The sequence below is a fragment of the Pseudorca crassidens genome, chromosome 5 (assembly GCF_039906515.1).
Source record: "Pseudorca crassidens isolate mPseCra1 chromosome 5, mPseCra1.hap1, whole genome shotgun sequence".
NCBI classification, from domain to species: domain Eukaryota; kingdom Metazoa; phylum Chordata; class Mammalia; order Artiodactyla; family Delphinidae; genus Pseudorca; species Pseudorca crassidens.
The window spans coordinates 30,363,888-30,391,442 of NC_090300.1; the positions used below are offsets into that span (position 1 = coordinate 30,363,888).

The 27,555-nt window shown below is 49.6% G+C and overlaps 1 protein-coding gene and 1 pseudogene across 2 annotated transcripts in view; one reads left to right on the forward strand and one right to left on the reverse strand.

Annotated features, from left to right (window-relative positions):
* The window catches only part of SPSB4 (splA/ryanodine receptor domain and SOCS box containing 4), an 83,296-nt gene extending 57,470 nt beyond the window's left edge, over positions 1-25,826 (reverse strand). The window contains exons 1-2 of one of the 2 annotated variants that reach the window (XM_067737653.1): positions 25,136-25,826; positions 4,502-5,348 (exon numbers count right to left, since the gene is read on the reverse strand). In XM_067737653.1, coding sequence (XP_067593754.1) covers positions 4,502-5,195 — 694 coding nt within the window. In that variant the 5' untranslated portion in view covers positions 5,196-5,348; positions 25,136-25,826. Of the gene's footprint in view, positions 1-4,501; positions 5,349-15,579; positions 15,734-25,135 lie in introns of those variants that run through there. The other variant, XM_067737654.1, reaches the window with a different exon arrangement.
* Positions 15,203-16,471, forward strand: LOC137224763 (PDZ and LIM domain protein 1 pseudogene; annotated as a pseudogene).
* Positions 25,827-27,555: the final 1,729 nt, after the last annotated feature.

Consider the following 27,555-nt stretch of genomic DNA (forward strand, 5'->3'; position numbering starts at 1 on the left):
TCAGTACCAGAAGCCTTGGCTGGACACCAGCCTCCTCTGCTGAGCTGATGTGCCAATAAATGCTTGTTGGCAGATCAATTAAACCATCTAGGAATGACGTCTGGAACGACAGTTTCCCTGGCTCGAAGCAGGTGGACAAGGCTTCCCTGCCCGCTGGGCCTGAGATCCTGGGGTACCCGCTCCCTGTCCCCGCTTAGTCAGCCCTGGGCTCGGACACCTGCTCTTTGGAATCGGCGGGCACAGTGGAGGCAGCAGGGCCGACCTAGGTAGCAGGAGGCACGGCAATGGTCCCGACGACCTGGGTTTCAGGGCAGTTCTGCCACTGGCTATAAGATGGGTTTAATAACAATGACGTTGCCTCAAGGTTTATTGCGTGGGCTGAAAAAAAAAGAAAATGAGTAAAACACTTGGCCCAGGGCACAGAACTTGGGTGGAATCCCCCAAATGTATAATTATTATGACCCTCAAATCAAAGCTGCTCCGTCTGGGGTCCCCTCTCCTCTTGGTGGGCTGGAGGTGAAACCGGGGAGGAGGGACAGCATCTCAGGGCCTCCTCCAAACTCACCGCTGAAGGAAAGGGTCCAGTCCTTTGCTGAGTGGCCACCCAGCCAGGTGGAGCAGCCTCTCCTATTCCTTCTCTTCCTGCCTTGTCTGTAAACGTCTCCACTAGGGACCACTAAGCCAGTGTGCCTCAGTTTGATCCAGTTATTAGCTGTGTGACCTTGAGCAAATTACTCAAGCTCTCTGGGCTTCAACTTCTTCATCGGAAAATGAAGATGCTAATAAAGGTATTAGCTCAAAGAGTTGTTACAAGGATTAAACGAATTAAAATTTGTAAAGTGCTTAGTATCTAGCCCAGCACAGACTAAGTATCAGAGAAGTGTTGTTAGCGTGGCGCTGTGATTGCTGTTATTATTTGACCCTGGACCCAGTCATCCGGAGCCAGCTGGCCTGTCTGCCTGGCCTCGGTTCTGCACTTCCCAGCTCACTCGGATGGCAGAGCCCCTGGGCATCCTGCAGCTCTCTACTGTAAACCCCCCAAGACGCTGAGCTGTTTCGTTCCATGGTGTAGCCGAAGAACACATCTGTAATAGGAAAAAGGCACTTCCAGGAGCTCTTGTCCTCCACAAACACATACTTCAGAGTGACAGACAGTCTGCTCTTCCTAAGTCTTGCTTTCATAGTCATAAAAATCAAAAATTGAGAAAATCATGCCCATTAACTTCCTTCCTACACATTAGAAGGGAAGTCTCTTATTGAGGCCACTTTTGTTTTTATCCAGAGGTGAAGCCCCGGACCTGGCCCAGCTCACCTAGTTAGTCAAAGCAGCGAGCACCAGTCGCTGTGGCCCTGCTCTGTGCTGGCGAGCTTTATCACGCCTGTTTTACAAAGGAGAACACTGAGGTCCAGAGCGAGGAGGTAATCATCGTCCAGGGCCTCCTGGTGAGTCCTGGGACCAAACTCTAACCCCATCTGTTCTACCCCGCATGGCCTTGTGGGGAAGCAACCCCAGAGAGCGGCCCTGCTTTTCTGCCCTAGAGCCTGTCTCTAACTGTGGTCACCTAACCCCCTTGTTGGGTCTGAATTTGGGGACCCACCTTCGTGGCCACAACCAATTGGCTCATAATTCTTTTCATGCACAGAATTCCACCTTGGGTCACCCTACCTGCCCCAGAGACTCCCTAGGGCCAAAGCCTTCTCGGTGTCCAGGGATCCGCTGGACTGCAGCCCAGGTCACTAGCTACAGGCATCACACAGTCCCTTCCCAACCAGACCATCAGACTCCCCTCAGCCTGTTCTTTGGTGGCTCACCCTGTACTCAGGGCTTGTTCAAAAAAGCTGAGCTCCCCCTTTCTGCAATCACACCCTGCCCAAGATAGGGAACATCACTCCTATCTGGAGAAGGGGCCAGCACCATAGCACTCAAGCCTAATCCTGTCACCCAACAGGAGATGCCACAGGCTCGCATCATATGACATCCTGGCCTTGTCTCCCCGTGCCTCCTGGATGGGCTTTCTAGCCTCAGCCAACCTGAAAAAGTCACTGCCAACAGGGAGGATAGAATGCTCCAAGTTTTAGTCTCACCAAGCAGCTCCAGCCACCTGAAGGACCCAAGAGCTCAGAATGCTCTGATCACGACCGTCCCCTCCCACCCAGCCTCCACCCTCCGCAGCACACCAAGCGGAACACCACGGCTTGAATACCCTTGATCCTATCCTTCGTGGCTGCAACCTTGTTAGCACCTTAGTTTTGTGCCAGTAAACGAATCAACAGACAATAGTCCAAGTGTGAATCAATCCCCAAGAGGAAGCCCACCTTGGGGGCCCAATGGTTGGCTCAGGTAATTCCTCTGGGTATCAGTGCCAGCCTTTAATCCCAGCTACCATAGTATTGGTGCCGTCACACAAGATCTCACAGCAGCTATGAAAGGGACCTGACACTGTCCCATTTTACAGCTGAGTAAAACGAGCCCTAAAGCCTTAGAGTGACTCACCAAAGACACAAAACCACTGAGCATTAGGGATGCAGTGGGAAATGAGGCATGTCAGATCCCAGAGCCTGGGTACACCAAGGCCATCCTTGTAGTCCAGTGATCAGCTCTGGCAAGTAGATTTTCCAATTCCATTTAAAGAGAGTCTTTGTTATTGCTGTTGGTTTTCTAAGCACTGGGGTTTGCCTGGTCATCATGTCTTTGAGGGTTCTCAACATTCTCCACAAGGCACTGCGGTGACTAAACTAGCCCGATTCAGGACACACTCATCCTCTCTTTACTTAACCAGTTAATCAGAGAAAACAGGCCACTCTGCCATTCAATGGCAACCTGAGTCCAACAACCACGGAAATGAAATATGAGCAAAAGTGTCGCCAATGGTACCACAGAGTGGAGCACACCAGCCACTTTCTGGTGGCCTGTCACCCTTGAAAATGGTCAACCCACGCTAACCTGAGTCAATGCCAATTTTTACTTGAGTAAAATCTTGTTCTTGACCTCTCTTCTGGAGTGTCACTCTCAGCCCCTCAGCCAAAGGGGGGAGCATGGGAAAAGAGTGGGCTTCGGAGGCTGACACACCTGGGGAGGTTCGGGTTCTGGTTCTCCATAGCTCTGCTCTTGAGTTTCTCTTCTCTGAAGAGGGGCAATTATATCTCTCATTTAAAATGAGTAAGCTAGGGGCTTCCCTGGTGGCGCAGTGGTTGAGGGTCCGCCTGCCAATGCAGGGGAGGTGGGTTTGTGCCCCGGTCCGGGAGGATCCCACATGCCGCGGAGCGGCTGGGCCCGTGAGCCATGGCCGCTGGGCCTGCGCGTCCGGAGCCTGTGCTCCGCGGCGGGAGAGGCCACAGCAGTGAGAGGCCCGCGTGCCGCAAAAAAATAAAATAAAATAAAATGAATAAGCTGGAATTCTGGCTTTAAGCGCCCAGCACTGGGAGTTTCGTCAGGGGTGTGGCAGGAAGCCTGTTTGGATGAGGTGTGTACAAGCTCACAGGTGACTGACTCCAGGCCCCACTCGGCTGGGATTCAACACGGGACAGGTGACCACATGCACCTCTGTCCAGAGGCCACCCTACCTCCCTAAGTGACTCCCTCCCAAAACCAAGAACTATTTTCGTTACTAGGATTTTTAAGCTGCCTCACAGGATGGTTGTGTCTATTAAATGAGAGGAGGCCTTAGAGTTGCCAGCAGTCAAACACAGCGGCCTGTGGGCTTCTGTGCAACCTGCGAGGGTGTTTTGTGTGTCCACACGGTGTCTTAAGCCGCTGCCAACGTTAAAAATTGGAATAGTTCACACAAAATCTAGATTTCTAGGTCCTCTTGAAAGAAACCAGAAGATTCCACAACTTGCGGCTCTCATTCCCATGAGGCAATAATCAGCCAGATGCCCCCTTTAACAGAGAGCTCAGCAGGAAGACCTAGATTTGAGTGTTCAGCCCCTGCATACAGTAGGTGTTCAATAAATGATAGTTATCACTACTTATTATTTATCAGTAACTCGAGTGCATGGGATTCAAGTGCAGGGACTGTGTCTTCTACTTGTCACTCTCCTCCCACTGTGAACTTGAAGCCAGAAACACGGGAGACATCGTTTTGCACAACCCTTACAGCGACTGAAACGTTCGTAATTTTAGCATCAACACCCAAATCACTTATTAGGCGCCAGTTCTAAGCACTGTCCTAAGCACGTCACATATATTATTATCTTATTTGATTTCTCACAACAACCCGGAGCTAGATTACTATCATTGAGCCACTTTTGCAGAAAGGGAAACCGAGGCACACGCCAAGATCACCCAGCAAGCAGAAAAGAGTCAAGGTCCAAACCCAGGAGCCTGGCCTCGGAGTCCACGTCCTCACCACGAGTTCAGGATTATCCCAAGTGCTGATGGAGGATGGGGCCTCAGAAGGATGCTTTCCCCCATCTCCCCGCCCCCCCAGTTCTGCCTGGGACAGGCAGCCTCTGGACCCACCCCTGCCCACCCCTTCCCCCCTCAGCAGGCTGCACTTACGGTCAAGGCCATTGATGTAGCGCATGGTGACTTCACAGTGGCCCCACACGGCACTCACCACCGGGTAAAGCTTCTTGCCCTTGAGGCCACGGAAGGCCACGCCCAGGTACTGGCCGTCCACGACGAAGCTGAGTGTGCCCTCGTCCATGTCCAGCACCACGAGCAGCGAGTCGGGCAGCGCGAAGGCCTCATCGGGCCCCAGGAAGGCGGGGTAGGCCACGCCGGGTCGGTTCTTGCCGTCGTGGTAGAGGCGGCTGCGGCCCAGGTCCCAGCCCCAGGACTCGGCGTCGCTGCCCACCAGCGCCGTGTAGCCCACCGAGTGCAGCGGGGCCCGCGCCGTGGCCACGCCCACCACAGCGTGTGTGCCCCGCTGCCGCGCCGGCCAGTGGATCTGCCAGGCGTGCAGGCCGCGGGCGTGGCCCACCTTGCCGCGGATGCCGTCCGTGCTCTGCGCCACCGGGTGCCGGTGGAAGGTGAGCCGGTCGTCATCCTTGACGAAGACGTTGAGCGAGCGGTCCTCGGGGTTCCACGCGTGGCGCAGCTGCACCGCCAGCCCCGCTGCCGGCATGTCCAGCAGCTGGTCCAGCCGCGCCGGCCGCCCCGGCTGCGCTCCCCGCAGCTCGCGCTTGGCCGGCCGCAGCGCCGGCTCTCGCACCTCCACCGACTTGAGGCTCCCCGAGAGCTTCTGGCCCATGGCTCGCTGCCGGGACGGGGCCGCTGCGGGCCACCGCTACCTCGTGGGAGCTTCCGGTCCCCGCAGCCAGGGATGGGCCACGGGGCTGGAAACCAGGCTTCCGGACCGTACACGTCCACAGCCTCTGCGGGGCTGGGGCAGGGGCCCAAGCTCCTGGAAGGAAGCAAAGGACGCGGGTTATTACAGCAGCCTCGACAGCCACGTATGCCCATGCCTTGGCTGGGCCCTGGGCATGCACTAATAACAATAACTAATGAATCGAATGATATCTGGCACTTATCTAGAACTTGCCATATGCCAGACACTGTTTTAAGTGATTCATATTTATTAGCTCATTTAATCCTTAAGACCTCCCTATAAGACATTCATTATCATTCCCATTATATAGATGAGAAAAGTAAAGAGTATAGAGGAGATAAGTAATTAACCAACGTCCTACGGTTAAGAAGGGGTTGAGCCCAGATTCACACAGGCCGTCTGGCTTCAGAGTCTGTGTTCGGCTCTTAGAGTAGTCACAGGCAATTTTATTTTAGAAATAAGGACTGAGCCCAGAGAAGTTGTGATTTGCTCAAGATCACAGAACATAGAGAACCCCAGTGCATTTGGTCCCAAGAAACAAGCCCTGTGCCAAGGTTGGGGGGGACAAAGTGCCCAAGACAGGGGGTCAAAGATGTTTAGGGTGTGGCCCATTGGTTCCCATCCCTGGCTGCCCTGGGGAGCTTAAACAGCATTTAAAGTGCAGCCAGGCTTGAGAAGCCAGACACTGAGCAAGGATCCACCAAGGTCACCCAGGGACGTGGACACGGACATAAGATAACCATCTGAGGATGGGGTGGGGTCTCCATGGGAAGATGAGTTGGAGGCAGGGGGATGAGAGAGTGGATGCCCAGACCCTGGAGCCAGCGAGAAGTATATGCAAATCCCTCTCTCCATGGCTTAGCTGTGTGTCCACAGGAAGGTCTCTTTGCCTCTCTAAGACTCCAGTTTCCTCATTTGTTGAATGGGGGTAAAATGCTCCCTCCAGGTGGTGTGGGAAGCTAAGAGACAATATCAGAAAGTCAAGCCTGAGATTCTGCGGGCAGGTTTTCCTCTCTGGCTCTATCTTCTGGGCATCCTGCATATACACCTTCCCTTTGGATGGGCTAGCTCTTTCTTTAGGCATATAAGCATAGTTAACAGCATTGACCCTGGGCAACCTCCGCTGAGACAAGATCCTGGTTTTCAGGACTTGGCCACCATCACTAAGAGACTAGCCAGAATCCAGGGTGCTTGCGCTGTTTGGATGGGCCCCGGGTGTGGGAAGAGATGGAGAGCTGAGCCCTGCAACCTGTCCAGAGCAGAGGTGTGTGTCCTCCCCTCCCTGGTCTGAGAGCTCCTAGGCTTTCCTTGAGATAGATCAGGAGGCAGATGTTTTTCATGCCCCGCTCTGCCTGGCCATGACCTCCCACCCAAACAGTGGCACAGTCCCAGCCAAAGTGCCATGCGGCACAGGCAGCAATAATATGCATTGCTTTTTTAACCCTCCAATTTTATTCTCGACTCCCATTTTCTTTCCTTTCTACGGTCAGACCCCAGCTTCAGCTCATGCTGACCCTATCCAGAGAGTTCTGGCTAATGTTTCAGGAAATACCAGAATACATAAAAATGTACAACACTAGACAGTTCTAAGAGAGCAGAGTAGTTACTCCTTTTCATATCCAAAATCACCCAAAATAAAGGAGAAAGAGAAAGAGGAATGCAAATTTTGTCTTCTGCAAAACTAGAACAAATTTGTAATCCAACCACAACTTACAAAGAGAGGCTGCCAAAAAAATGGTCAAGCGTTGCCAAAACCACTGAAGATCAAACGAGGTGTGAGAAAACACCTACAGAAGACACCTGTGGCTGCAGATCTCAGTTGAAGATGGCAGAGCCAGCCAGTAGCTGGCACTCCCTGAAGGAGAAGACCAATGATTCCTAATCAGGAACAATGGGAACAGGGTATGCGGTCTAGCCGTGGGAGCTGCCTCTGACACTGTGGGGAAAGAGGAGGGCAGAGCTAACAGAGAAAACTTTACAGGTCTGCCATCTTCACAGGAAGCAGTGTGCTGCTGAGGCAGAGCGGGAGAAGGGCCTGAACTGGGGGAAGCCCAGGGCTGCAGATCTCTGCTGACTGGGTAGAAGCTAAAAGAAATCACAGCCACAGTCCTGTGAACAGAGTTACCAGGAACCAGGGAGCAATCCTGCTCTCCTAAAATACCTCCTGGCATCTCCTCTACATGCATCCCTTGCAAAATGCTGATTCAGGAAGGTCCGCCTCTTCTAACTAGGAACCAGCACATGATGTAGTCAAAGATGCTGGAAAAGAAACAGAGGAGGAACAGAACAGGGAAAAATACGGTAAGCCAAGAAAACTCACCGTAAGAAAAAGCTGTCACAAAGCAGATAAAAATTGGGAGCAAATTTGTAAACTAATTTTGTGATCACTTATTTGGGACGGGAGACAACTAGTACAGCCTAAAAAAAAAAAAAAAAAAAAGATTAAATACATTTTTACATAGTTACAAAGGCAACCTCCAGAAGAACTCCAGAAGAATAAAATACAGATCTTCCAAACTGTCAAAAAGAACACAAAATAAAACACCATACTGAAAGATTTTGCTTTAAGAAGCAATAGAGACCAAGAACCAAGATGGCGGAGTAGAAGGACGTGCTCTCACTCCCTCTTGCGAGAGCACCAGAATCACAACTAGCTGCTAGACAATCATCAACAGGAAGACACTGGAACTCACCAAAAAAGATACCCCACATCCAAAGAAAAAGGAGAAGCCGCAATGAGATGGTAGGAGGGGTGCAACCACACTAAAATCAAATCCCATAACTGCTGGGTGGGTGACTCACATAATGGAGAACACTTACACCACATAAGTCCACCCCCTGGAGTGAAGGTTCTCAGCCTCACGTCAGGCTTCCCAACCTGGGGGTCCGGCAACGGGAGGAGGAATTCCTAGAGAATCAGACTTTGAAGGCTAGCGGGATTTGATTGCAGGACATTGATAGGACTGAGGGAACAGAGACTCCACTCTTGCAGGGCACACACAAAGTAGTGTGTGCATCAGGACCCAGGGGAAGGAGCAGTGACCCCATAGGAGACTGAACCAGACCTAACTGCTAGTGTTGGAGGGTCTCCTGCAGAGGCGGGGGGTGGCTGTGGCTCACAGTGGGGACAAGGACACTGGCAGCAGAAGGTCTGGAAGTACTCCTTGGCATGAGCCCTCCAAGAGTTTGCCATCAGCCCCACCAAAGAGCCCAGGTAGGCTCCAGTGTTGGGTTCCCTCAGGCCAAACAATCAACAGGGAGGGAACCCAGCCCCACCCATCAGCAGTCAAGCGGATTAAAGTTTTACTGAGCTCTGCCCACCAGAGCAACAGTCAGCTCTACCCACCACCAGTCCCTCCCATCAGGAAAACTGCACAAGCCTCTTAGATAGCCTCATCCACCAGAGGGCAGACAGCAGAAGCAAGAAGAACTACAATACTGCAGCCTGTGGAACAAAAACCACATTCACAGAAAGATAGACAAGATGAAAAGGCAGAGGGCTATGTACCAGATGAAGGAACAAGATAAAACCCCAGAAAAACAACTAAATGAAGTGGAGATACGCAACCTTCCAGAAAAAGACTTCAGAATAATGGTAGTGAAGATAATCCAGGACCTTGGAAAAAGAATGGAGGCAAAGATCAAGAAGATGTAAGAAATGTTTAACAAAGACCTGGAAGAATTAAAGAACAAACAAACAGAGATGAACAATACAATAACTGAAATGAAAACTACACTAGAAGGAATCAATAGCAGAATAACTGAGGCAGAAGAACGGATAAGTGACCTGGAAGACAGAATGGTGGAATTCACAGCTGCGGAACAGAATAAAGAAAAAAGAATGCAAAGAAATGAAGACAGACTAAGAGACCTCTGGGACAATATTAAACGTAACAACATTCACATTATAGGGGTCCCAGAAAGAGAAGAGAGAGAGAAAGGACCTGGGAAAATATTTGAAGAGATTATACTCGAAAACTTCCCTAACATGGGAAAGGAAATAGCCACCCAAGTCCAGGAAGCACAGTGAGTCCCATACAGGATAAACCCAAGGAGAAACACACCAAGACACATAGTAATCAAATTGGCAAAAATTAAAGACAAAGAAAAATTATTGAAAGCATCAAGGGAAAAATGACAAATAACATACAAGGGAACTCCCATAGGGTTAACAGCTGATTTCTCAGCAGAAACTCTATAAGCCAGAAGGGAGTGGCATGATATACTTAAAATGATGAAAGGGAAGAACCTACAACCAAGATTACTCTACCCGGCAAAGATCTCATTCAGATTCGATGGAGAAATCAAAAGCTTCACAGACACGCAAAAGCTAAGAGAATTCAGCACCACCAAACCAGCTCTATAACAAATGCTAAAGGAACTTCTCTAAGTGGGAAACACAAGAAAAGAAAAGGACCTACAAAAACAAACCCAAAACAATTAAGAAAATGGTCATAGGAACATACATATCGATAATTACCTTAAACGTGAATGGACTAAATGCTCCAACCAAAAGACACAAGCTTGCTGAATGGATACAAAAACAAGACCCATATACATGCTGTCTACAAGGGACCCACTTCAGACGTAGGGACACATACAGACTGAAAGTGAGGGGATGGAAAAAGATATTCCATGCAAATGCAAATCAAAAGAAAGCTGGAGTAGCAATACTCATATCAGATAAAATAGACTTTAAAATAAAGAATGTTACAAGAGACAAGGAAGGACACTACATAATGATCAAGGAATCAAACCAAGAAGAAGATATAACAATTATAAATATATATGCACCCAACATAGGAGCACCTCAATACATAAGGCAACTGCTAACAGCTCTAAAAGAGAAAATCGACAGTAACACTATACTAATGGGGGACTTTAACACCTCACTAACACCAATGGACAGATCATCCAAAATGAAAATAAATAAGGAAACAGAAGCTTTAAATGACACCATAGACCAGATAGATTTAATTGATATTTATAGGACATTCCATCCAAAAACAGCAGTTTACACTTTCTTCTCAAGTGCAAATGGAACATTCTCCAGGATACATCACATCTTGGGTCACAAATAAAGCCTCAGTAAATTTGAGAAAATTGAAATCATATCAAGCATCTTTTCTGACCAGAACGCTATGAGATTAAAAATAAATTACAGGGAAAAAAACGTAAAAAACACAAAAACATGGAGGCGAAACAATACGTTACTAAATAACCAAGAGGTCACTGAAGAAATCAAAGAGGAAATCAAGAAATACCTGGAGACAAATGACAATGAAAACACGATGATCCAAACCTATGGGATGCAGCAAAAGCAGTTTTAAGAGGGAAGTTTATAGCTATACAAGCCTACCTCAAGAAGCAAGAAGAGTCTCAAATAAACAATCTAACCTTACACCTAAAGGCACTAGAGAAAGAAGAACAAACAAAACCCAAAGTTAGCAGAAGGAAAGAAATCATAAAGATCAGAGCAGAAATAAATGAAATAGAAACAAAGAAAACAATAGCATAGATCAATAAAACTAAAAGCTGGTTCTTTGAGAAGATAAACAAAATTGACAAATCATTAGCCAGACCCATCAAGAAAAAGAGGGAGAGGACTCAAATCAATAAAATTAGAAAAGAAACAGGAGAAGTTACAACAGACACCGCAGAAATACAAAACATCCTAAGAGACTACTACAAGCAACTCTATGCCAATAAAATGGACAACCTGGAAGAAATGGACAAATTCTTAGAAAGGTATAACCTTCCAAGACTGAACCAGGAAGAAATAGAAAATATGAACAGACCAATCACAAGTAATGAAATTGAAACTGTGATTAAAAATCTTCCAAGAAACAAAATTCCAGGACCAGATGGCTTCACAGGTGAATTCTATCAAACATTTAGAGAAGATCTAAAACCCATCCTTCGCAAATGCTTCCAAAATATTGCAGAGGAAGGAACACTCCCAAACTCATTCTATGAGGCCACCATCACCCTGATACCAAAACCAGACAAATATACTACAAAAAAAGAAAATTACAGACCAATATCACTGATGAATATAGATGCAAAAATCCTTAACAAAATACTAGCAAACAGAATCCAACAACACTTTAAAAGGATCATACACCATGATCAAGTGGGATTTATCTCAGGGATGCAAGGATTCTTCAATGTACGCAAATCAATCAATGTGATACACCATGTTAACAAACTGAAGAAGAAAAACCAAATGATCATCTCAGTAGATGCAGAAAAAGCTTTTGACAAAATTCAACACCATTTATGATAAAAACTCTCCAGAAAATGGGCATAGAGGGAACCTACCTCAACATAATAAAGGCCATATACAACAAACCCACAGCAAACATCATTCTCAATGGTGAAAAACTGAAAGCATTTCCTCTAAGATCAGGAACAAGACAAAGATGTCCACTCTCACCACTATTATTCAACATAGTTTTGGAAGTTTTAGCCACAGCAATCAGAGAAGCAAAAGAAATAAAAGGAATACAAATTGGAAAAGAAGAAGTAAAACTGTCACTGTTTGCAGATGACATGATACTATACATAGAGAATCCTAAAAATGCCACAAAAAACTACTAGAGCTAATCAATGAATTTGGTAAAGTAGCAGGATACAAAATTAATGCACAGAAATCTCTTGCATTCCTATACACTAATGATGAAAAATCTTAAAGAGAAATTAAGGAAACACTCCCATTTACCATTGCGACAAAAAGAATAAAATACCTAGGAATAAACCTACCTAGGGAGACAAAAGACCTGTATGCAGAAAACTATAAGACACCGATGAAAGAAATTAAAGATGATACTAACAGATGGAGAGATATACCAGGTTCTTGGACTGGAAAAATCAATATTGTGAAAATGACTATACTACCCAAAGCAATCTACAGATTCAGTGCAATCCTTATCAAATTACCAATGGCATTTTTTACAGAACTAGAACAACCATCTTAAAATTTGTATGAAGACATAAAAGACCCTGAATAGCCAAAGCAGTCTTGAGGGAAAAAAACGGAGCTGGAGGAATCAGACCCCCTGACTTCAGACTATACTACAAAGCTACAGTAATCAAGACAATATGGTACTGGCACAAAAACAGAAACATAGATCAATGGAACAAGATAGAAAGCCCAGAGATAAACCCACGTACCTATGGCCAATTAATCTATGACAAAGGAGGCATGGATATACAATGGAGAAAAGACAGTCTCTTCAATAAGTGGTGCGGGAAAACTGGACAGCTACATGTAAAAGAATGAAATTAGAACACTCCCTACCACCATACACAAAAATAAACTCAAAATGGATTCAAGACCTAAATTTAAGACTGGACACTATAAAACTCTTAGATGAAAACATAGGAAGAACACTCTTTGACATAAATCACAGCAAGATCTTTTTTGATCCACCTCCTAGAGTAATGGAAATAAAAACAAAAATAAACAAATGGGACCTAATGAAACTTAAAAGCTTTTGAACAGCAAAGGAGACCATAAACAAGACGAAAAGACAACCCTCAGAATCGGAGAAAATATTTGCAAACGAGTCAACGGACAAAGGATTAAACTCCAAAATATATAAACAGCTCATGCAGCTCAATATTAAAGAAACAAACCACCCAATCCAAAAATGGGCAGAAGACCTAAATAGACATTTCTCCAAAGAAGACATACAGATGGCCAAGAAGCACATGAAAAGCTGCTCAACCTCACTAATTATTAGAGAAATGTAAATCAAAACTACAATGAGGTATCACCTCACACCAGCTAGAATGGGCATCATCAGAAAATCTACAAACAACAAATGCTGGAGAGGGTGTGGAGAAAAGGGAACCCTCTTGCACTGTTGGTGGGAATGTAAATTAGTGCAGCCACTATGGAGAACAGTATGGAGGTTCCTTAAAAAACTAAAAATAGAATTACCATATGACCCAGCAATCCCACTACTGGACATATACCCAGAGAAAACCATAATTCAAAAAGACACATGAGGGGCTTCCCTGGTGGCGCAGTGGTTGAGAGTCCGTCTGCCTATGCAGGGGACACAGGTTCGTGCCCTGGACCGGGAAGATCCCACATGCCGCAGAGCGCTGGGCCCATGAGCCATGGCCGCTGAGCCTGCGCGTCCGGAGCCTGTGCTCCGCAACGGGAGAGGCCACAACAGTGAGAGGCCCACGTACCACAAAAAAAAAAAAAAAAGACACATGCACACCAATGTTCATTGCAGCACTATTTACAATAGCCAGGTCATGGAAGCAACCTAAATGCCCATCGACAGATGAATAGATAAAGAAGTTGTGGTACATATATACAATGGAACATTACTCAGCCATAAAAAGGAATGAAATTGAGTCATTTGTTGAGACGTGGATGGATCTAGAGACTGTCATACAGAGTGAAGTAAGTCAGAAAGAGAAAAACAAATATCGCATATTAATGCATGTATGTGGAACCTAGAAAAATGATACAGGTGAACCGGTTTGCAGGGCAGAAATAGAGACACAGATGTAGAGAACAAACGTATGGACACCAAGGGGGGAAAGCGGTGGGGGGTGGGGGGAGTGTGATGAATTGGGAGATTGGGATTGACATGTATACACTAATGTGTATAAAATTGATGACTAATAAGAACCTGCTATATAAAAAAATAGATAAAATAAAATTTAAAAATTAATAAAAAAAGAAGCAATAGGAACAAAAACACAGAGACATAAAATATGATAGTAAAATTATGACCAAAATACTAGCTATGGGGCTTCCCTGGTGGCACAGTGGTTGGGAGTCTGCCTGCCGATGCAGGGGAAACGGGTTCGTGCCCCGGTCCGGGAGGATCCCACATGCCGCGGAGCGGCTGGGCCCATGAGCCATGGCCGCTGAGCCTGCGCGTCCGGAGCATGTGCTCCGCAACGGGAGAAGCCACAACAGTGAGAGGCCCGCGTATCGCAAAAATAAATAAATAAATAAATACTAGCTATGTTAATGATTGGCCATAGTGAACTACTAAAAAGAAAAGATTGTAAGGTTGGGGAACAAGACAAAACTCCCACCGTATGGCATATTTAAGAGATATTCCCAAAGCAAAGTAATTGAACAATGTTGAAAAATAGGAAAGGTAAATATATATCAAGTAAGGGCTACATCAAACTAAGCAGGTACAGTAACCTTAATATGAGGCAAGTAAGGTTGAATTCAGGGCAAACGATATTAAGTGAGACAAAGAACACTTTATAACAATAAAGAATATAATCCACAATTGAAGATTGAACACACCAAATAACAGCACCAAAATTCAAAGCAAAAGCTACAGGAAATACAAGAAAGGTCAGACAGATACACAGTAGAGGCAGACGATTTTAATTCACCTCTTTCAGCTCATGACAGATCAATGGACCAAATTAAGTAAAGACATAGAAAAACCAAAATTGCATAAGTAATGACATTTAATTGATGTATACGTATTTCTAAAAATTGCCCATATATTAGGCCACAAATAAAACCTCACCAAAAAAGCAGACATAATACAGAACCTGGTAACACAGAAGAAAAACTAGAAATTAATCACAAAGTTATGGATCACAAAATCCTACCACCTGGACGTTTTTGAAGACTCTCTTTTAAACAACTCGGATCAAAAAAGAGACCTATATAGAAATTGTACAGTATCTAGAAAACAAGAATATCAAAAAACATTCCATATATTGGAACCTGTGGGATCCCATTCAGGTAGAGCCCAGAGGAAGTCATGGCTGGTGTACTTATATTAGTAAATGAAAAAGAGTGAAAATATACAAATTAAGCATAATAAAATAGAAAAATGAAAGATCTAATCAGCACAGCTGTCGGGGAGCCCAACGCGCCACTCCGCGTCCTGCCCCATCTGTCCCCTGGAGTCGCCGCCCACCGTCACCGCGCCATGACCACCCAGCAACTAGTCCTCCAGGGCCCGGGACCGTGGGGCTTCTGCCTTGTGGGGGGCAAGGACTTCGAGCAGCCTCTCACCATCTCCCGGGTCACTCCCGGAAGCAAGGCTGCTATAGCTAATTTATTATGTGCTGGAGATGTAATCACAGCCATCGACGCACTTGGAAGCTCAGGAGAAAATCAAGGGCTGCACAGACAACTTGACTCTCACAGTAACCAGATCTGAACAGAAAATCTGGTCGCTTCTGGTGACAGAGGAAGGGAAACATTATCCATACAAGATGAATTTAGCCTCTGAACCGCAAGAGGCCCTACACATAGGAAGCACCCACAACCAGAGCGCCCTGCCCCTTACCGCCTCACCTGCCTCCACTTCTGCTCCAGGGTCATCACAAACCAGTACAACAACCCAGCTGGCCTCTACTCCTCTGAACACATCTCCAGCTTCAACAGTGCCTTGGAGTCAAAGACGGCAGCCAGTGGGCAGGAGACGAATGGCAGAGCCTTAGACCATTCTCAGCTTCCAAGCGGACTCGTCATTGATAAAGAATCTGAAGTTTACAAGATGCCGCAGGAGAAACAAGAGTTAAATGAGCCTCCAAAACAGTCCACTTCACTCCTGGTTTTGCAGGAAATCCTGGAGTCTGAGGAGAAAGGGGATCCCCACCATCCCTCAGGATTCAGAAGAGTTAAGGCTCCAGTCACCAAAGTGGCTGCATAGATTGGAAATGCCCAGAAGCTGCCCATGTGTGACAAATGTGGCACCAGCACCGTCGGCATGTTTGTGAAGCGGCGGGACCGTCACCGCCACCCTGAGTGTTATGTGTGCACCGACTGTGGCAACAACCTGAAACAGAAGGGCCATTTCTCTGTGGAGGATCAGATCTACTGTGAAAAGCACACCCGGGAGCGGGTCACTCCACCCGAGGGCTATGATGTGATCAATGTGTTCCCTAAGTGTGCAGGCAGCCCTGCACCCAACACTGTTCTCCAGCGAGCCCCTGCTGCATCTTGTCCTCTGAAAGCTCTGGCCTCTCTTTTCTTGAAAGTTCTCGCTTACTTTGGTTTTATCCCTGCTCGTTAGCTAACTGACTCACGCTGGCTGCGTGATGCCCGCTTTTATAATGAACGGAAGATGGTTTTGTTCAGTGTCCCGTTACCAGCATCACTGTGTCTTCTCTTTTCCTCCATTCATCTCTGCTGCAAATGGACATCAGCCAAATTTGAACCAAACTGAATTTAATATGTCTGACAATGATTTTTTTACTCAATAAATTAATAGACTTCAAAACAAAAAAAAAAGATCTAATCAAAAAACAGAACAGGGCCTCTCACGATGCCGACTGTAAGCAGCTCTGTGGCCCACACGGGACATTTCTTAGGGAAATTGCTTTATCCTTGTGCACACCATGCCAACCTTGGAGCTGTTGAAAGACACCTTTAACAGATTTGAAAGCAGCGGCCAAGCAGCAGCCCCAGAGGAGACCATGCTGGGTCATGGAGGGCACGGTGCTTTCCTTGCTGGCCTCGAGGCCTCTGCCCCATCAGTGGCAGGCGGGGGCCTCAGAAGCTGCCCACCCTGGCGATGGTGGAGTGGACACACAGCAGCCCTTTGCTACTCCCCCCAAGACAGGACCCAGAGTGAAGTGCTCATGTCCATTAATGGCCATCCACTAAGGAAAATTAGTGACAGCACAATATAACGAAGGGCAGGGTTTGAATCCCTTCCTGTCCATTGGGCCCTGGCAAGGGCTTACCCTCTCTGAGACTCATCTGAAAAGTGCTCTATGTGCTAAGCTTGCCTGTCTTTGCAAGGATCAGGGAGACATCTGTAAAGTCTGAAATGGCACAGGGCACCTGGGAGGCACCCAGTAAATGTTAAGTGCTCCTTTAAACTGTGTATGCCCTGCGACATTGCCATTTCACCACCTGAATGCATCCTAAAGAAACACCAGGGCGCGCACTAGGATTCAGCTACAGAAGCAAAGGGCAGCGTGGTTCATAGAACCAAAATGTGGAGATTAAGGTAAATGCTCACAATAGGGGGCTATAACTTTTTCATGGGGTCCCCAGCTTCCAGCCAGATCTACTCTGCCCGTACCTCCCCTGCACCCAGCTGGGATGTTGCCTCTGCAGTCCTCGCCCCAGAGAAGGTCCAGCTCCTACGGTCTCCTGTAGCTGTGACTGAACTAACAAATGAATAAAAGACGGGCTAAGTAACTCGGTTTTATTCCCCATGGAACCTGTCAAAGGCAGTGGTCAGGATCAGAAGCCAGAGCTGGGAGACAGGAAGTTACTAATGCAGATTCCCAACTCCTAAACCGGGGTCACAGGTCTATCTTCATGTCTTTGTCCAGGCAGTTGGGACCCCCAGTCCTTCCTTCCTCACCTCCCCAATCCAGCCTGAGAGCCCCACCTCCTCCAGGAAGCCTGCCCTGATCCCCCCAGGGCCTCTAGGTGCCTGCCCCACACTTCTGTCACCCCTGAGCCAGCCACGACTTTCTGGTCCACTGATCCGTGTTTTTCTACCTTGAGGGGCATTCCTCTGGGGACAGGAAGCTCTCCCCTGGGCTTCTTCACCGACTCCCATCCAACCCCACCTAGCACATATACAAACAAGCACCGTGCTTTGGAAGACAGGGAAGAATACATGTATGGGTGTGAAGAGGAGATTCTGGGCTTCAGCAAGTTCTCACGTTCTGCTCTCTCTAGAGGATTCAGCAGGGAAAGGGCCGGGGCTGGAGTCAGGAGATGAGAGCACGGGGCCTCGTTCTCCATTAACACAGTCACTGCCTCTGAGCTGCTGACCCTGGGCTGTATCCAGTCTGCCCCTTGTTATACACTGCTGTGCAGCCTTCCTGCTCCCAGCCTCATTTATTCTTTCAACAAACACTTGGTGGAAGGCTGTCATGTGCCAGGCTCTGTGAGGCTGAGAGCTAGGGACACGCAGCAGTGGCCAAGTCAGGCTCAGCCCCTGCCCTCTCTCTCCAGACAGAGGAAGCGGGTACTGGTCACCTTTCTCCTCTTGTCTCCACCATAGCTCGTGACGCTGGGCCAGGCACAGAGGAGATACCACATAGTCTAAGTTCCTGGTAGGAATAACACTGTCTCTCAACCCAGCAAGCAGACAGCATACTGAACGATGCCTCCATCACATTTCCTCAAACCAAACTTAATTTCTTAGGCCATGCTTGGATGGGGATGCTTAATGACATTATCCGGAAGGATCCGCCCCAGGGCTTCAGTGATGGCTACGCGAGAAAACAAAAACTCAGATTGCCAATTGCCCTTCCCAGGACCCTGGCGGGTATTGCAACCTGACAGGGGAAATGAGGAGACGCGAAGCGTGGGTGTCGCACTTCTTACGGAGCCTCAACGGTTTGCAAGGTGTGGCGCTCAGTCTTCAGAGGCCCAGGACCCAAAATCCCATTCTCGAAGTCTTGTCTGCTGGACTCAGCCGGGCATGGGGTCTGCCGGGAGACAGGACGGCCGCAGGATTGATAACGACTGGGTTAAATGCCCTCCCCTCAATGCGGCCTATGGCTTTGGACTTGCTGGGGTAGGGGTTGGGGGCGGATTTCATTCCTTCATTTAACCAGCAGTAACGATGCCTCCCTGGGGATCTGAGGCTACAGGAAAGTGTAAGACGCAATCACTTCCCTCCTGAAAGAGCTCACGCCAAAGGGGTCAGACCCAGTGACAGATCTGAATAATGACAAGGACTGTAAAAAGCAGTGCACTTTGATACCACTTGAATTCCTATAATAGACTGCATATTGGTTTCAAATATATACGACACCACTTGTAAAAATGCAAAGCTGATCTAATTCACGCTCCCTGCTTAAAATCCTCCACAGGCTCTCCACAGCTTTCAGGATAAAGTACAAACTCCTAACCCTAACCCTCCCCAAATGCTCCCTGATGCTTCCCTGACCCACCTCCCTCTGTGAAGCCCTTCATGGCGTCCCCACTAACCTGCGTGTCCTGACCCTCTGCTGCCTTCACCCCTTCCCCCTCCCTTGCACGCCCCTCCACATACACACACCTGGGCAATTCATTCTACTCGGGTATCAGTGCCCCTGGGGAGCTCCCCATCCCATGCCCTCAGAGCCCCTGCACCTGTCTCCATCACAGACTTATCACGAGGGGCCCTAACGTCTCCTCAGCTGCCTCCCTCCCACCAGACGGGAGACAATGCAAGAGCAGGGGCTGGGTCTCCTCACCGGAGTCCCCAGGACTCTGCAGGGCTCTGGCTCAGAGAAAATGGTGGATGCACAAGCACGAGCAAAGAAATAAAAGCAACCTGCCACTTTAGAAAGAACCTCCACCGAGGCATGACTGGGAGAGCGGAGCTCCCTGGGCTCCGGCAAGCCGTTTACGTTTTCAGCCCTCAATTTTCACCTCTGTGCAATGGTGCCAACGGTACCCACTTGGACCTGGTTAGGCTGGGATGTTTCTAAGATTTTCTTAGTACAAATATTAAGTAGAGAGGCTATTCTATTAAAAGATGCTGATTCAGAATGAACCTCCCAAGGGTGAATGAGCTAAAGAACCTCCAAGCTTTCATTCACAGGCGTCCATTAAATTTCTCTCTGTACACGTGCATGGAGCTCATGCGACACTGGGCTGGGCAGGCCCTTTCTTCCCAGGAGAGCCATCTGTGCAGCTCCAGGTGGAACCATCTCACACCCATCTTCCTGGACTGTGAATCAATGAGGTTTCCCCGTGCCTCTCCTTCTTATGGGGTTTCCATGGGAATCTTCCCACGGGTGACCGAGCCAGGAGCCCCCAGGGCGGAAGCTCAGGCTGTCAGCCAGCAAGGAACGCAGGGGATGGGATGAAGGAGGTTTGCCGGGCGGTGACCAAGCCAGCGTGCCCTGACAGGTCATTTGAAAGAGACAAACCTCCAAGGCAGGAAGGCCAGATGCCCTATTTCCACGTGCATTCCTGGCGGGTCTGGTCATCGCTCCAGCTGCCCCTGTGCCCTAAGCACACGTGGGTAAAGTTCTGCAGGACAGCTGGCCTCTGTGAGACCCAGCATGGCTCAGGCTGGAGCAGAGCTAGGAGAAAGGGGACAGGGTGGGTGCTGCACAACGGGACGCTCTTGGATCAACTTCTATGACGAAAACACAATGATCTTCATGTCTGGCCCATCATTTATCTCATGAGCCGAACGTTGCCCACTTAGTATAACTGGTTGTCTGAAAACTCGGGATGCCTGAATGAAAAGGGAAACTCAGGCTTGGTCTAGGAGATCATAGTAGGAAGCTGCTGGGATTTCTGAAGGTCCCTCTGTTAAGCTTCAGCTGTCTCTGGGAGCACTTTTGAGATACGGGGGTGGGGGGGCATTGTTGGAGACGAAGAGGGGATGGAGAGGAAGTGGGGAGACAGGGAGACCCTGAGAGAGAGAAGAGAGGGAGGGAGCCCCAGGGAGCAGAGAGCCACTCTGGCCCCGGGAATCTGTGTGACCTGTGGCAATCTGTGTGACATGTGCATCTCTCAGAATGTGGCTGACAGGTGAGAGATCTCTGTGGACTCAGCCCCACGAATTTCTGGAGAAGTCAGAGCTCCAGGCTCACTCATAAGTGACTTTTCACAGCACTGGAAGCCAGGTGGGGTACTTGGGAACTGCTCTGGGCCTCTCCCTCTGCACACACCAGCACATGGAGGTGTAGAGCTCGGGGCAGTCTCCTGCCACCTCTCGGCCCTGAGGTCCACCTGGCTGGCCTCATAAATGGGGCACACCCACTGCCGCATCTTCAGCGTCTGCTGCGCCCTCTCCGCATGCATCTTCTCTTACGACTGGCAGTTCCAGCCCTCTGTGGATCCTCCCAAACTGAGTCTCCAGCCCCGCTTTCTCTCCTCAGCACCAGATTCACCTATCCCAAGGCCTCTGGCCACCCCAGACTAGGGGCTCCTTCAAATGACCTTGTAAAGCCAGCTGGTCTCTTTCCCCTAGGACATGCCCACCCACTCTAGATATCAGACCTGGGGTTTCAGGGGCCGCTGGCACCTCAGAATCTACATGCCCAGGACTGAAAGCAGCCTCTTCCCTCTCCGGCAAACCAGGTTCTTCTCTCGTCCCCATTTCTGCCGTGGATCCCCCTGTCTCCCGGTCTCCCTCAATGCCTTCAGCTCTCCCTCAATTTAGATCTTGCCTGGATTACTAAATGGTCTACCAGTGGGGCTCCCGGACTCCAGTCTGTGGCTCCCAAGCCACCCTCCATGCTGCCACAGGGTAAATCTGACCAAGGCACACACACACCTTTTGTTCAACTCTCCAGGTGGCTTCTCCGGGGAGAAGCCGCACCCCTTAGCTTGGCATGTAAGAGTCCTTAAGATCTGTTCTTGCTTACTTCTCCCACGCTTAGTCTCCCAGCACGGCCCCCATCAGACCAGTCATAGCAGACTCTCCTGAGAGACCACATCCTGCCCATACCTTGGCCTCCGGGGGCCTTCCCACCTTCCCTTGCCCAGCTGACAGTCATTCATTCTCCTCCCACCCGCAAGCGGGACCGGGCACCCTCTGTGGTGTCCCTCCCTCTCCCTTCGGCCTCGTCCTGCATCCACAGCTGTCTTCTGCACCCCGTGCTACATTTCTTGCTGGCGAGCCCAGCACCCAGCCAGCCTCTGTCTCCTACCAGCACCATACGGGCATCTGCTACCTCGGTCTGCATTAGAAAGCACTTCGCAGACTGAAGAAGAAACTTCCACTCCACACCTCTCGTATAGTCTGCATTTTTAACAACAAACATTTTTCTTTCGTAACTTTTCTTTCATTTTTCTTTCATAGCATTTTAAATGGGGGTTAACTCAATATGTGTAGCAAAAAATCACATGCAATCAACACCGCCCTGGAAAGTTCTTCTGAAGAAGGTTCATGATACCCAATTTGGGTCTACCATCCTCTTTCCCAAGGGGTTCAGCACAGACAACTGTTTTTCCTCCAGCTTCAGAACCGATACAGCCAGTGAAACTTATTTAGGGACCACGTTCTATTTAAAATATTTTATTTAAAATGGGGACTTCCCTGATGGTCCAGTGGTTAAGACTCTGCACTTCCACTGCAGGGGGCATGGGTTCGTTCCCTGGTCGGGGAACTAAGATCCCACATGCCTCGTGGCATGGCCAAAAAATAATAATAATAACAAAATAAAATGTGTTGCTGTTTTATTTAATTTTTTTGTTGTTGATCTTTCTTGCCAAGTATGTTTGGTTATGTTCACATATGTTAAGTGCATGTATTTATGTACTTATTTTTTTTAACTGACTCAGGCAGAGACTTCTGGTAGCTTTGCTCCAGGTACCTTCACACCGTCTGATTTTCTGCACCGAGTGGCCTGTTCTACCTGCCGGGCTGCCTGAGACCCTTCATTCCTGTACCAATAGAGAAGGGGCCTTTCAAGAACCTGGCAATGTTACAACAGGTCAGGCAACTCGGGGAGAATCAATTAGCCCCCATATGGTGAATGGCACTAGGTCTTTTCCCAGAGGGATGGGGAACGCTGCACTGGCCCAGGTCTTGGCCACTTTCTGGGGTAGAAGCGAAGCCTCCCAAGGACAGGCCTGTCTAAACGAGGAGAAGGAGCCAGTCTTAAACAAGCCAAGGGAAAAAGTCCTTGGAGTGTTGGAGCAAAACCAAAAAGGCCAGGGGGTGGAGGGTAATGAGAGAGGCAAACAGTGAGAAAGGGGTGAAGGGAGCAGTAACCAGACCCGGAGGGCCCTGGAGGCACCTAGAGTTTACACCCTGGCAACCTCGAGGACGTTCTAAGCCTGGGAGAGATTTGATCTATTTTATACTTTTAAAAGATGTTTCTGATAAATTATTATTATTTGCTAATCTGATATGTGAAAAATTGTATCTTATTGGAGTTTTAACTTACATTTTTCTTACTGAGTGAGGTAGGGCAGCTTGTCTTATGTTTGCTATTTCAATTTTATTTTGTGCATGTGAACTGTTAATGGTCTTTGTCTGTTTTTGCCCTTTTTCTTCTTGACTTGAGAACATTTTTACACATTAAAGAGATGAGCCCTTTTTAACAGGAGTGACGATTCTCTCCCCAGTTTGTCATATGTCTTTTGTCATATGTCTTTTAACTGTTTCTGGTGATGTCCCTGTAGATTTTCTTTTTATATAATTCAGTTTATCAGTCTCTGAAATAAAATAGAAATACAGACTGGAGAGATATTTGAGTGGAATGGCCAGCAAGTTGAATTTTGTTTGCTGTTTGTCAAAAGTGGCTTAAATTCCTTTTATTAGTACTTTTAAAGGAAGTTTAAAAAATGGAATCAATCAGAGGGCATGTATCTCAAGAGGATTATGCCCTTGTGTCAAGCATGTTCATATCATGCTACTGACAGTCTTTCTACAAACTCCATTAATCAGTAGCACTTTTTGAAAAATGAAGGTGTGGGAGATGAGGGATTCCCCCATCAGCCTCAGTGACAGAGGCTTCAGGAGTTTGTTGGAGGATAGAGCCACCAAGGTGGGAAGACAGAGGGAGAGACAGGAGAAGGGAGAGACGTAGTGCACTGATGCTTCTTCCCTCGGTGCGATGACCTCCTGGAAGGGGGGACGGGCAGTTCCTGGATTCTCCTTTTAATAGCGTTTCTCTGAGGCTCAGGCACGCCTTCCTGATTTATGCTCATCGATTGCAGGGGGACAGAAGGTGCATGGAGGAGGGAGGCTCAGATTCCTAGAGAGGAGAGAACTCCTACCTTCACCCCCGAAACTCCCCCAGGAGGAGGATGGGGCAGACGAGGAAACTGAGCTGGGAGAGATGAGAGTACTTGCCCAAGGTCACACCGCTGGTATGGAGGCGGAATTCGAACTCAAGCCTAATTCCAGAGCCCAGAGCTCCCCACCTCCTAGGGCTGGCGGCCCAGAAGTGCCCTCCTCTCCTTTCCAGTCCGCAACAGCCCACGCTCCGCCATCCTGGAGGCAGGAGCAGCCACTCCCCCTCGCTTCTCCCGCCAGGGAGAGGTCCTGGGCTCGCGTCCCCTCCTGGCTCCGAGCCCGTGGCGCGTCTTGCGCTACCCGGGCGGACACATTCACCGCGCTCCAAGCTATGGCCTCCTCCCTCCTTCCCAGACCCCACCCCCACCCCCTGCCCGTGACTCACGAAGCACGCGACCCCCTCCCTTCCTAAGCATCGCCAAGTTTGTCTCCAAGCAAGGCCAGGAACTGGCCCCAAGCAGCGCCCGGACTGGGCGACAAGCCTCACTATCCAGCGTCAAGAGTAAACGATAACAGCCACCAGTTCACGAGCGCCCACTGCGTGCCGGGCGCTTGATTTCCACCGCTCTGAACACGCCCCACCAACAACCCAGATGAACAGACCCCTGGAAATTACTGTCCCCAATACATACACGAGAGAGCTGTTGCAGCTCTGGAAAGTTGGATAACACGCTTGGGCTCACACAGCTAATAATAATGCTGGCTAACATTTGATCGAGTATCTCCTATGTGCCAGGCACAGGTCCACGTACATTACGAGGACCACCCCATAGATCCTACCAATAGCCCTATTAAAAGGGCACCATTATCATCCCCATCCTATGGATGAGGAAATCGAGGTTTGGCGCCTTGCCCAAGGTCACCCAGCCAGTGAATGACAGATCATGGACCCAACCCAGGCAGGGTGACTGGGGGGAAGGGTGTAGTTTTTTGTGGTGTCTCCATTACGCAGAAAAGCAGCGGGCTTCGAACCTATGGCACCAGGGGCCGGCCCTCAACGCCCCATGGCTGCGCGCAAACCAACCAGGTCGGACTGCCACCGCCCGCAGAGAGGAATTCCCGAGGACCTGGACGGGACCCACGCCAGGAGCGTCGGCTGTGGCGAGTGCCGGCCCGCACGAGGTCCGCGCGGCCAGATTTCGGCTCCCGCGTGCCCCTCACCAGAAGATGGAGAATACTCACCATAAAAGAGAGGGCAAGCGCCTGCCCTGGAGGAATCGCCAGCGCTGGCAGGTCCTGGACTGCCGGGAGAGGCGGCTGCCGCCGCTGCCGCCCACTCAGGGGCGCCCGAGCGACCCCGAAGATGCCGGCTGGCTCCCCGGGGCCAGGGGCGCGTCCTCACGGCCCGTGCCCAGGAGCAGCGCCCCCTCTGCCCAGCAGGGTGGCCTGGAGTTGGAGCGTTCTTGGGAAGTTGGCGCTCCGGCGCGGCGGGAGGGCGCAGGAGGCCGGGTGGGAGTGGGGAAGCGCCTTTCTGCGCGGATCCCGGGGGCGCGCCAAGGCCCGCGCTCCAGCGGTTCCTAAGCTCCGCGCCAGACCCGGAGGGCGGCGAGTCCCGAGCTCGGGGCGCACGGGCCGCGCCTCGGCCTCCGGCCCCTGGCGCGCCCAGCGACTTTCCCCGCGCCCTGGGCGCACGCACTGGTGGTTGGAGCTGGGGCCCGGGCCCGGGCTACGGTGCACTCATCGCCCTCCCCAGAGGCTGGGCGCCTTTGTGCGCGGGGCGCGTCGGCCGCCGCGGCCAGCTCTGGATGCTGCAGCCGCCGCCGCCTCCCCCTCTTCCTCCGCCGCCGCCCGCTCCCCGCCTTCCCGGCCGGCCCGGAGGCTGCAGCTGAAAGCCGATCCGGCTGAGCTCATCCCTGAAGGCCACTAATCCAATAGCCGCGGAAGGCGCGGCCGCCGGGAACGCCCCTTCCCCCACCATCCCGCGCCCCGGCCCGTCCCAGCTCGGGCCGCTGCCGGCGCCGCCACCTTCCCGAGGCCACCAGCTGGCGGGAGAGGGAAGTGGAGCCCGCGCCCGCGTACCCGTGCCGAGTCGGCGCGGTCGCCATTCACCAGCCCGCTAGCCCGCGCACTCCCTCACTCACGCACTCATTCATGAGCGCCCCTCCCTATTCATTCAAGAGCTTCGGGAGCGCCGGGGTGGGTACCCCTGAGCTGGAGGGGACACACACAGTCACTCGGCAGCTTCGCTGTCTTTACCTAATGCATGTGGGAAATGGCAGCCGGGGAAAGGGCATGGTTTAATAACCTCTTCCTCAGACACGTGTCTACACTTAATTTTTTCAACTCATCTTCTAAAGTCCAATTTCATACCGCACCTGCTTCACGGAGCCTTCCCCGCCCACCCAAGGCGCAAGTAGGTGGGTCTCTCTACTCTGCCTGCTACCAGCGCTGAAGGTGGGCAGCCTCTTTGCCAGCAGGCGCAGAGAGATAAGGAAGAGGGCGTGGCCAGAGCGGAGGCCGAGCGAGTGCTTGTAGCATCAGTGCTTCCTTGGGGATATTGAAAGTTACTGGTCTGGGTGCCTTCGTCTCTGCTCCCAGAGTTGACCTCAGTTCATTCCACAGTCATTTGGTCTGACCCCAGCCCTCTCTGTGCCAGGTATCAAAGAGCCTCGATGCAGAGCGCCCATTCATCTGGGACACAGGCAAGCAAAGACAATCCAACGTAGTGCGAGAAATGTTTTGATGGCGGCTCTGGGGCTCCTTTCCCAGACTGGGAAGGGCAGTCTGGAATTAGCTCCTGGAGGCAGAGGGATGGGATGGTCACCTGGCTAGGTTCCTATCACAGCACAGAGCCTATGGTATGACTGGAATGTAAACAATAAGGTAAGATGTAGCTGGAGGGATGGACAGTGGCTAGGGTCTTGGGGGCCATCCAAAGAGTCTGACCGTTCCCCCAAGGTTAGTTGAGGCCTTTAAGCAGGGTAATATTTTGTCAGATTTGCATTCTATAAAGATCTCTCAGTAGCAGAGTGGGTGGATGGAATAAATCAGCTTGGAAGCTACTGAAATAGTCCAAGCAAAAGATGATGCCTCATAAACCAGGGTAGCCGTGGTGGGATGGCCAAAGGGTGTATTGATCAAGTATTTGTTGCACTTATCCTGTTGTTCTGTCGTTGCCTGTTTGTATGTCTGTCTCCCTCCTAAGGCTGTGAACCCCCTCAAAGGGCAAGAATACATTTTATACATCTCTGGATTCCCTGTACCCAGCACAGAACAGACATTGAGTAAATGTGATTTGAACTGACCCGAGTGACAGTTCTGATGTACATTCACACTTACTGTATTTTGGGGGTCTCCACAGCAGGCCTTTCTATCCCCCCCATTAGGAAACTCTTGGAGCACCTACTCTGCAAGTTACTGAGGGGGCTATGGACACAGGTGGGGGGCAAGAAAAGAAAATCTGGGGAAAAAAGATATAGAAGCAAAGGGGAATTGAAAGAAGACTTTCAGTGGCTTCTCCACCTGAACCTAATCTGGCTGACGGGGTGGAGGAAGAGGATGCCATCACTTGCCCTCTTTGCTGGAAACATGACAACAGCTTCAAGGACAAGATGGGGAAGGAGAAATAGCCACAATTTGAGAAACTAACTTCCCTCTCCCTT